The 8,642-nt window shown below is 41.1% G+C and overlaps 2 protein-coding genes and 1 long non-coding RNA gene across 6 annotated transcripts; 2 read left to right on the forward strand and 1 right to left on the reverse strand.

Annotated features, from left to right (window-relative positions):
* The first annotated feature begins 124 nt into the window (after positions 1–124).
* On the forward strand, positions 125–1,485 carry LOC131107086 (uncharacterized). Its single transcript, XR_009120202.1, has 3 exons — positions 125–779; positions 1,157–1,234; positions 1,320–1,485. It is a non-coding gene; the product is annotated as an uncharacterized LOC131107086 (long non-coding RNA).
* A 1,216-nt stretch (positions 1,486–2,701) lies between these two features.
* Positions 2,702–6,449, reverse strand: mtfr2 (mitochondrial fission regulator 2). 2 transcript variants are annotated; one of them, XM_058056743.1, is made up of 8 exons: positions 6,332–6,449; positions 5,236–5,418; positions 5,043–5,147; positions 4,724–4,848; positions 4,433–4,632; positions 4,068–4,359; positions 3,537–3,720; positions 2,702–3,267 (listed from the first exon to the last, which is right to left on the reverse strand). In XM_058056743.1, the coding sequence occupies exons 2-8, from the start codon at positions 5,305–5,307 to the stop codon at positions 3,223–3,225; spliced, it is 1,023 nt and encodes a 340-aa protein (XP_057912726.1). In that variant the 5' UTR covers positions 5,308–5,418; positions 6,332–6,449; the 3' UTR covers positions 2,702–3,222. The 2 variants fall into 2 exon arrangements, with proteins under 2 accessions (XP_057912726.1, XP_057912725.1); XM_058056742.1 differs by lacking the exon at positions 6,332–6,449 and adding an exon at positions 5,785–5,947 and having other exon boundaries at positions 2,703–3,267.
* On the forward strand, positions 5,569–8,526 carry armc1l (armadillo repeat containing 1, like). Of its 3 annotated transcripts, none has more exons than XM_058056747.1 (7): positions 5,569–5,732; positions 6,306–6,471; positions 6,551–6,642; positions 7,379–7,562; positions 7,634–7,750; positions 7,836–7,910; positions 8,158–8,526. In XM_058056747.1, exons 2-7 carry the CDS (start codon positions 6,319–6,321, stop codon positions 8,350–8,352), a joined length of 816 nt encoding a protein of 271 aa, XP_057912730.1. In that variant the 5' UTR covers positions 5,569–5,732; positions 6,306–6,318; the 3' UTR covers positions 8,353–8,526. The 3 variants fall into 3 exon arrangements, with proteins under 3 accessions (XP_057912730.1, XP_057912728.1, XP_057912731.1); XM_058056745.1 differs by lacking the exon at positions 5,569–5,732 and adding an exon at positions 5,944–6,071; XM_058056748.1 differs by lacking the exon at positions 5,569–5,732 and adding an exon at positions 6,010–6,071 and having other exon boundaries at positions 6,310–6,471.
* Positions 8,527–8,642: the final 116 nt, after the last annotated feature.

The raw sequence follows: 8,642 nt of genomic DNA on the forward strand, positions 1-8,642 counted from the left end.
GTGCTCTTAATTCACTTCTCTATCTATCCAGATGCTACAAAACGTATAATATACACCATAGACATGAATAACATATTCAAGTCATACATAAAATCAGAAGTCAAAGTTTCTCTGTACGTCAAATGTGGTAAGGGGTTGAGTGCTGAATAAACACTAGTCAAAGATCCTCTATATAGAGGAAGCACTTCTGTTTTCAAACACCCACTTCTTAAACACACAGTAAAAGCATATATAGACTTTATGAATGCAAAGAAAGGGATTTTCCTTCCAAATCAGTGGCTTGATATCAAGCTAGTTTAGTCAAATAGAGAAAATACTTTACAGTGTCATATTGAACGACAGGGTAAGGTTGGGTGAATAACTATGCTGTCCAAATACCTTTTAAGATAAATGCAAGTGTAAGATAGTCCAACTGGATTATTAAAGCAGGTTATTCCAGGTGACATTTGGGGCTGGCAAGGAAGTAAGCCTAGCTCAACATCAGCAGGTTTAATTTGAAGGTGGTGGAAACACATCTGAAGGTGTCTTTCTCAGCAAGGAAATGATGTTCTTGTTTGTTCCACTCATGTGGTTGTTTTTTGCAGCTTATGTTCTTGGGTTTTATTTCCTCCAAAAGAGATGGGCGGCAGATGCAGAGCTGCAAATACAGAAGTGAGATTGCATTGGGCGCCAGTTAAGTAAGCGAATATCTTTGACGGACGTTACTTCGTCATTTGTACACGGTGCTGGAGTACCATGCATGGAGGGAAAGTCATCCACAAAACGGTTAAAGGCAAGAGGTAAGCCTTCCTTCTTTATGCGATTTTCAATGTTGTGTATTTGGCAACACCAGTTGAATAATGCATCATGAGGAAATGAGGTTTGGTTCTGTTGGGGTCAAAGTAAGAAACAGTGTATGACGGTGGCCATTTTAAGAACAAAATCACAACCACCTGTACGTCATCGGATTTTGTCACATGACAATAAAAAGCAACATGGAGTCAACGAGCGAAGACAAAGCTCCACATGTAAGCTCGATTCATTGTGAAAGTTGTGTAAAAGCGAAACGGGTTACATTTTCAGTGTTACTCATCGAGCATATTTTGCGTTCGTTGAGCGTCGTGTTGTTAGTCATATTCCTGAGTTGTACTTAAGCGTTTCTTTTCCTCGTGTGTAGCAGCTGTCTATCGAGTGCACAGACAACCCGTTGGGACAACCAGCAGTCGTAGTATACGGTGATGAAACATTCCCCATGGTGAGTTTTTGCCCAACAAAAGAGCTTGGAATTAAGCAAATCCACACTTTTGACGCACTTTCTCTTTGTTTGTATGCTCGATCAGGTCGTGGAACCACCGAGACCTGAGGCACCACGCAACGACTACAATAACAACACTATATTATATAATTATCATACTTTTATACATATTATTTTATTTATTGTGTACGACTCAGACATCCTTTCAAATATTAATATAAATATTTGATTTAAAGGATGTTTTGTGTATTAAAAACATGTTAAATGTATTTGTTTGAAGCAAGGTCTTTATTTGCACAAATGCACTTATAAAACATGTATTAACGTCCAAAAGGTAAGGTGTTGATTTGAGATGAGGCCTTTATTTGTACAAATGCACTTATAAAACATGTATTAACGTCCAAAGGTAAGGTGTTGGTTTGAGATGAGGCCTTTATTTGTACAAATGCACTTTTAAAATATGTATTAACGTCCAAAGGTAAGGTGTTTATTTGAGATGAGGCCTTTATTTGTACAAATGCACTTATAAAACATGTATTAACGTCCAAAGGTAAGGTGTTTATTTGAGATGAGGCCTTTATTTGTACAAATGCACTTATAAAACATGTATTAACGTCCAAAGGTAAGGTGTTGATTTGAGATGAGGCCTTTATTTGTACAAATGCACTTTTAAAATATGTATTAACGCCCAAAGGTAAGGTGTTTGAGATGAGGCCTTTCTTTGTTCCCGTGAAAACGGTCTGTTCCACAGTATTCCACCCCACCCCCACACCAGGCAAGCGCTCTCCGCTGTGGTTGGTCACACTAGCAAAAAAAAAGGAGTTCCAGTTTGTGCCACTAGCTGCATATATAGGAGTTGATAATAAACGGCTACTTATCTTTTTAAAATGTCATCTTTTAACATACAGCCATATGCGTTAGATCCTGAATCCAATCTGGGAGCAGAGACCGGCTAGTCCGATGTTTCTACATCTCTCAATGGTAAGTAGCTTTAGCATTTTAGCTTATTCTACAGCATCGGTAACCAAATGTGGCCACTTACTGTGGTGGGAAACGGCTATTGGCAACCCCACTCCCTGTATTTCTTTTGCTACGAGGGAACTCCAACCACTTGCGCCCGATGATGGCATCGTTTGGAATTGTAAACAAATGTGGCTTTGCTAGCAAGTAAACAGAGGAAGCAGAGCTTGGGAGCAGGGGCGCTTATCTGGCTTACGAACAAGCCCATATAAGGAAGGTCCCACAATGGGGCATATTTGCAACGCCTTTTGGACCCAAGCGTTTTGAACCCAAACTTCTTTCAGGGCTCACTTCTAAATGTGCAAACCTCATTATCTGAAACTTTGGCATGGTTTAACACAAGAATACAATATTCTGACTACTTTTATAGGTCATAAAAGTGGAAAAAGCACCATTGATCCCCTTTAAAATATGAAATTGAAAGAGTAAAGTGTTCATTTGAAGGGAGGCTGTTATTTGCACAAATGCACTTTTAAAATATGTATAAGTTTCAAAGGGTAAGTTGATTATTTGAGTTGAGGCCTCTATTTGTATAAGTACACTTTTAAAACAATATTAGAGGCACGGTGTCTATTTGAAATGTCCAAATGCATTCATAAACTAAAGTTTAATCATATGGATGCACAAATAAATTAACAGTTAATGATACGAGATACATTATAAACAATATGCTTTTTGCCCCACAAACAAGTAAGTGCACGCGTGTTTGTGTTGAAGTCAGCCACCCACGACGAACATATTGTATAAATCTATGAGAAACACTGATACACGTTATGACATAAGTATGACATAAGATGTCCTTTGAAATTTTGTTTTTTTTATCCAAACACACAACATCAAACACACAGTACAAACTCTGATGTACAAAATAACAAAAAGTTGTTTCAAGGAACATATCATTTTGCCAGGCCAAAGGTCCTCAAAGTGAAAAAAAAACAAAAACAGTACCGATCGGTCGGTTGACGGGATCATGAGTGGAGAAACCCCCGGCTGCGTCTCGCCTGCTGAAACGTCTGCAAACAATGCCAAGAGAGAAAGTTGACATATTTATACAGTATTCTCTCTTTACATGCACAATAAGGTAAAAAAAAACAAAACAACAACAACGTGTTCTTCCTGTTTATTATATTTCAGTTGAGGAGAGCCACCTCCAGGACTGATTATGTATTGACAAAAAAATTAATCACAAGAGGCAAAACTATCATTAATCAATATTTAAAAATATATATAATTAAAAAAAATAGAAATAAATGCGTGTGTCATGAAGGAGTAATAAACAAACCTTGGCCGTGTCCGGGCTGCTAAACGGCGAGAGTTCCACGGAATTCTCTTTGTCCTCGGAGGAGTTGTGGCGATGCTGTGCGAACTTCCTCTTCAGGGCCTCGGCGATCAGACTCGCTGGGTCGTTCATCGTTGGCGGGCCCCCTTTGCTCTGCCTTCGACTCACTGGCGTGCCACCCGGTGATCTGCAAGGAACAACAAAGGATGGAAATAAAGTGGAAAGTGTCAGAGGGGATAGCTTATAAACAACACAGACGAGGACTCGAAGTGTACTGCAGCTACTGGCTGCATTTCAAGATGTGTAGAGAAGCCTGTTTTCTTATTTTGCTTAGTAGTAGGATCAGAGGTGGTATGTATGAGGTGTATCTCACATAAAGAGGCTTTAGGGACATATCTTACTTTTACATCATCATTAAAAAGTCAACTTTGCAACACAGGTGACTATTTAGCAGTTGATGTCCCACCACCGTACAAACATAAGCATTCCATTGGGTGTCCAAGCTAAGCATATGAAGACAATATGAAGTCACACCTCTCCACAGCTCGCAGTTTCACTTGATTCAGGTCCTTGAGAACGTCCAACATAGAGGGGACGCGGCTGATGGTGGATTTGGCAGGGGCTTTGTCCCCGTCTTTTACTTGACACTTGCGCCGTCGGATCAGTTCCACGACAGACGATGTGTCGGTGGAGGAGCTGGGACATGGTGGTGGTGGTGGAGGAGGAGGAGGAGGAGGTGGAGCATAGCAAGGTGTGGATGTGAGAACTGGTGCCGGAACAGGTGACATCAGCGGCGTGATGTTGGGATTGTGGGATTCAGCAAGACCTAGGAGGGGGAAAGAAACGGCCTCAGCTGACACTTCCCTTCAAAACTCAACCTGTGGGAACCGTGGAAGTACCGGGGGCTGGGGCGGTGCTAACAATCATGGCTATTTGAGCTCGCAGCTTCAGCAGCTCGCCCTCCAGCGCCGTGATCTTCTTCAAGGCTTCAGGATCCGTTTTCTGTCCAAAACGCCCGACTCCCCTCAGTAGTCCTCTTGGGCGTTTCCTCACATCTCGACTCACCGCTGCGTTTTGCTTCTTTGGTGGCAGGTGGGTCCTGTAAAGCCGAACAAGAACAAGAAGGAAGACAAAAGAACACCCAGTCAATGAATAAATGATCAATGTTGGTGGTTACGGTGTGTTCATACCTGGTTTTGGCAAAACTCTCCCCTTCATCCTCAAGCACCCACCGAACATCAGCAAATGATGGGATGGCAGGCGTATCTGCAGGGACATCCATATATCCTTGGGGCCTGGAGCTGAGGAGTGGGATCTGAGGTGCACAATACGGACATAAGAAATACACTATTACGCTAAATATGTAAAATACTATTATTAATTGTAAAAATAAATTGAATTATTATGGAGTAAAATTGTCATTGTTTATTACATATAAAAATAAGGTGTTTACGGCTATACCGTTTTTGTCCCATGTGGATATAAACACATTGAATCAGTTTTGCATACCTGAAAGTAGACCCGTGGTGTGGGCGTCAGAGGCAGATTGGAGCCGATCATTCGCACAATACTGCGATACTGTCCACAAAGAGGACTATCCCACACAGGGACAAGCTACTCAACATTGAAACAAACAAAAACACAACACAAACATTCAGTTTGACATTTAACAATCCCATGTGAAAGTGTGGTGTGCACTCACCATTTCCGGAGGTACTCCAAAGTACTCCAGCACTATGCGCAGCACATCCAGTACATCCTCTAGCAAAGACATTGGGATTGCTTGATGGTTGTGTCCTGCAAAGCTCTTGTCTGGCTCTTGTTGGTGACTCGGTGGGAGGACAGCAGCACTGTGACTTTACCTCCTAAGTCACATTCATCACACCTGTTAAAAAACAAACAAAGGAAATGTTACAAATCACCCATTGTTCAGTTAAAACGGTGAACTTGACTTGCAGTTTAAGTGCAGCATGAGCCGAGTGACGTCAAGAGAGTAGTAGTCATCTTTACTTTACTTTAAAATGTCACATGAACGCAGCACAAACTGAAACGTTGTTACAATACGAGGCGAACCTTTGATTGAGATTTTAAGTTGAAAATGCATTCTTCCTATGTTTGTATTGTATGTTTTCACTACATGTTCAGTGACAACTTGAACCAGGTGTAAGAGCGTAGCAAAATGAAATCAGCCCTGGCCATGTGAGTAAAAGCTCCGCCGAGATCGAAACAAAGAAAAATATTATCGACTCACCTTCTAGTTATGATGAACCCTTATAAAACCTTCATCGTGACAAAAGTATTAAATCGTATTGAAAATGGAAATAAAAGTGTCTTCTCGCAAGCGTTGGAGATAAGGAAGTCGCTATAAAGTCAAATAGAACGCCTAATAGTAAACTTTTCTATGATTGGTCGACATAAAAGCAGCCAATAGAATGAGCTGACGCTGTAGGGTATTAGTGCTGCATGGACCAATCGCATTCCACCAACAGCTAGTGACCCCAAATTTGTATTTGTAGCCACGAGCTGCTTTTCTCCTGGGTAAGAAAATATGACAAAACTAACATCACTGATTATCTTCACGCCATTAAAATCACAATATCACATTTACTTACGCCGACTACTCAGCATTGTTGTCTTTTAGGCAGTTAATCTGCTTTTGTGAGTGGTAAAAGTAGATTGGTAAGATAGCTATAGCATTAGCATCCGGTACTCTGAAAGATAACGTCATAAACAAAAAGTAATGCATGAATAAACTGCTGCGTGTGTCTTAAGGTAGTTATTAAAGATGATGGACGCACTATCGGTGGTGAGCCAGTTGCGGGATCTGGCGTCCGAGCCCCAGAATCGAGAGGCCATCGTACAGGACCAAGGCTGTCTACCCGGGCTGGTTCTCTTTCTGGACCACCAGAGCCCGGAAGTGCTGCTTGCAACTCTGCAGGTAAAACAAAACATTATCATACCCTTGTTACACAAAACATGTACACTCGTGAAAATGTGGACGCTTTTCGTCCTTTTAGACACTCCGCTACTTGGCAGAGTTATCCCCAAACATTCCGTCTATGAAGAATGAACTTGGGATGATGGTCAGCCTGGAGAACCTCATGGGAAGGTGAGGACAATTAAGTGTATTTATGTACATTGTTATTAATACTTTAGCCAAGAGGATGTGCTTTTCTTTTCATTGTAAGTTAACATCAGCCTTGTAAATGTTGCAGTTATTTCAGATAAAATTTTTTAAAAAGTTCAATAAAGTTGTACATTTACCTCATACCCTCCCTGTGCAAACAAGCCAGTGATAAAATAATAGCAATTAGAAATAATCAAAATCTTTAAATTTAATGAAATTAAATAAATTATAGAAGGAAGCATTTTTTTGTTACATTTTTAAACATTTTATAGCATTAGACACCAATACTACGTAATTAATTAATAGAAATTAGGTTATGTTACAAGTAATTGCTGCTCAGTTAAAAGCATGCCCCTCTCAATTTTATGATTTTGTATTTTCTTTCAGAGAACATTTTTTGCTGACTTACATACAAACAAATCCACAGAATATAGTAACACGTCCTTTGACTAACTTCACAAAACTCCATAACTACGCAATACAGCATTTTCACTGGATACAGACAATATTCTTAAAAACATATAAAAGCTATGCTTTTTTAAAAACTGAAATATATTCCAAAAATAAAGAAATAAATGAATAGTGGGATACATTATGCCCCTTTCTAGTTGATCATGTAATTTTCTCAAATACGAGCTTAGTGTTTTTGGTAACTTTATACTGTAGGTGATTTGAAATAAAGTGTGTTTGATGTTGTGTGACTGATTACTTCACGTAGGGACGACCTGTCCGTGGACATCACCAGCTTGGCCCAGGAGGTGTATGGAATTCTGACTGCACCCCCTCTTCCTGTACATCGCACACCTGAGAGGGAAAGGAGAAAGAAGTCACAGTTCTTCATTAACTCGTCCAACAAGAAAGCCAAGTGTGTCACATTGCACATTCAGGGCCTGGACAGCGTCGTGAGTAGACCCAACATGTGATGCGTGAATAACACCTGACGTGGTGACAGGTGTCTTGTCTCTCGCAAAAGGACCATCGGGGCTTGTGCGAAGAGGCTCTGCTGAAGGTCCGAGGAGTCATCAGCTTCACTTTTCAGATGGCGTCAAAGAGATGTACTGTACGCATTCGGTCGGACTTGCCCACTGAGGTGAAAGCCACTTCTGTCTTTGGTACCACCTTGCATGCGTCTGTTGGGAGTGGTGTAACAAAAACAAATGTTTCTACTTTTGCAGAGCCTTGCTTCTGCCATTGCGGACACCAAGGTGTTGTCGGCACAACAGGTGGTGAAGAATGAGGCAGGAGAAGAGGTGGGTCAGGCTCAAAGGCATCATGGCATCATGCTACTAACCTGTTTGGGTGTAATCCACTGATGCATAGTTGGAGCAGTGGCCTTTATTTTAAGATGTGTAGCTCGAGGAAGGAAGTCTTCCCTTTATGACATCGTGAACTTCATAATCAACAACTGGAGTACCTCTTCTTTCAAAAGGCAGAACATCATTAAACATCATTAAAACATCATTTTGCATAATAAACATGCACATTTCTCTCTTTAAGGTCCTCATCCCTCTGAATCCCTCCGGAGCGGAGGTGCCGCAAAACTCAGCCCTGCCAAATTACCTCCCCGAGGAGGAGGAGAGCCCAGAGAAGGAGGTGGACCGCGCCGTGTCTCGCACTGCCGCCAAGGACGACGCAAGCGGGAGCTGGCTCAATGCCGCCGCCAGTTTCCTCACCAAGACGTTCTACTGGTGAAAAGAGTCCTAGTCTACTTTCCGAGGGGACGATACCCTGGAATGATCTATACAAAGTATGTGCGTAGATGATTGGATTCAGATGTTTGTTTTTGCTTGGAACTCAAAGCTTGACTTGATCTGTTGATTTGTTTCCTGTAAATATTTACTTTAAATGTCTTCAACACATTTCAAATATTCACCTTTCTTTGCCTTTTTTTAAACAGAAAATATTGCCTTTCCTCAAATAGTGGCCTCTTGCACACTACTTTTTGATCACTTTTTCAGCCCTAATAGACACCAAGCACTCTC

This window comes from Doryrhamphus excisus, chromosome 19 (assembly GCF_030265055.1).
Source record: "Doryrhamphus excisus isolate RoL2022-K1 chromosome 19, RoL_Dexc_1.0, whole genome shotgun sequence".
NCBI lineage: Eukaryota > Metazoa > Chordata > Actinopteri > Syngnathiformes > Syngnathidae > Doryrhamphus > Doryrhamphus excisus.

Excerpts from the sequence above, each read along its gene's own strand:
- mtfr2 (XM_058056743.1), bottom strand. The coding sequence starts at position 5,307 with ATGTCTTTGCTAGAGGATGTACTGGATGTGCTGCGCATAGTGCTGGAG. Across the intron at positions 4,849-5,042 it reads CACCACGGGTCTACTTTCAG|ATCCCACTCCTCAGCTCCAG; the intron begins GTATGCAAAACT and ends TGTGCACCTCAG. Across the intron at positions 4,633-4,723 it reads GAGAGTTTTGCCAAAACCAG|GACCCACCTGCCACCAAAGA; the intron begins GTATGAACACAC and ends TCGGCTTTACAG.
- armc1l (XM_058056747.1), top strand. The coding sequence starts at position 6,319 with ATGATGGACGCACTATCGGTGGTGAGCCAGTTGCGGGATCTGGCGTCC. Across the intron at positions 6,643-7,378 it reads CTGGAGAACCTCATGGGAAG|GGACGACCTGTCCGTGGACA; the intron begins GTGAGGACAATT and ends TACTTCACGTAG. Across the intron at positions 7,751-7,835 it reads GGTCGGACTTGCCCACTGAG|AGCCTTGCTTCTGCCATTGC; the intron begins GTGAAAGCCACT and ends CTACTTTTGCAG.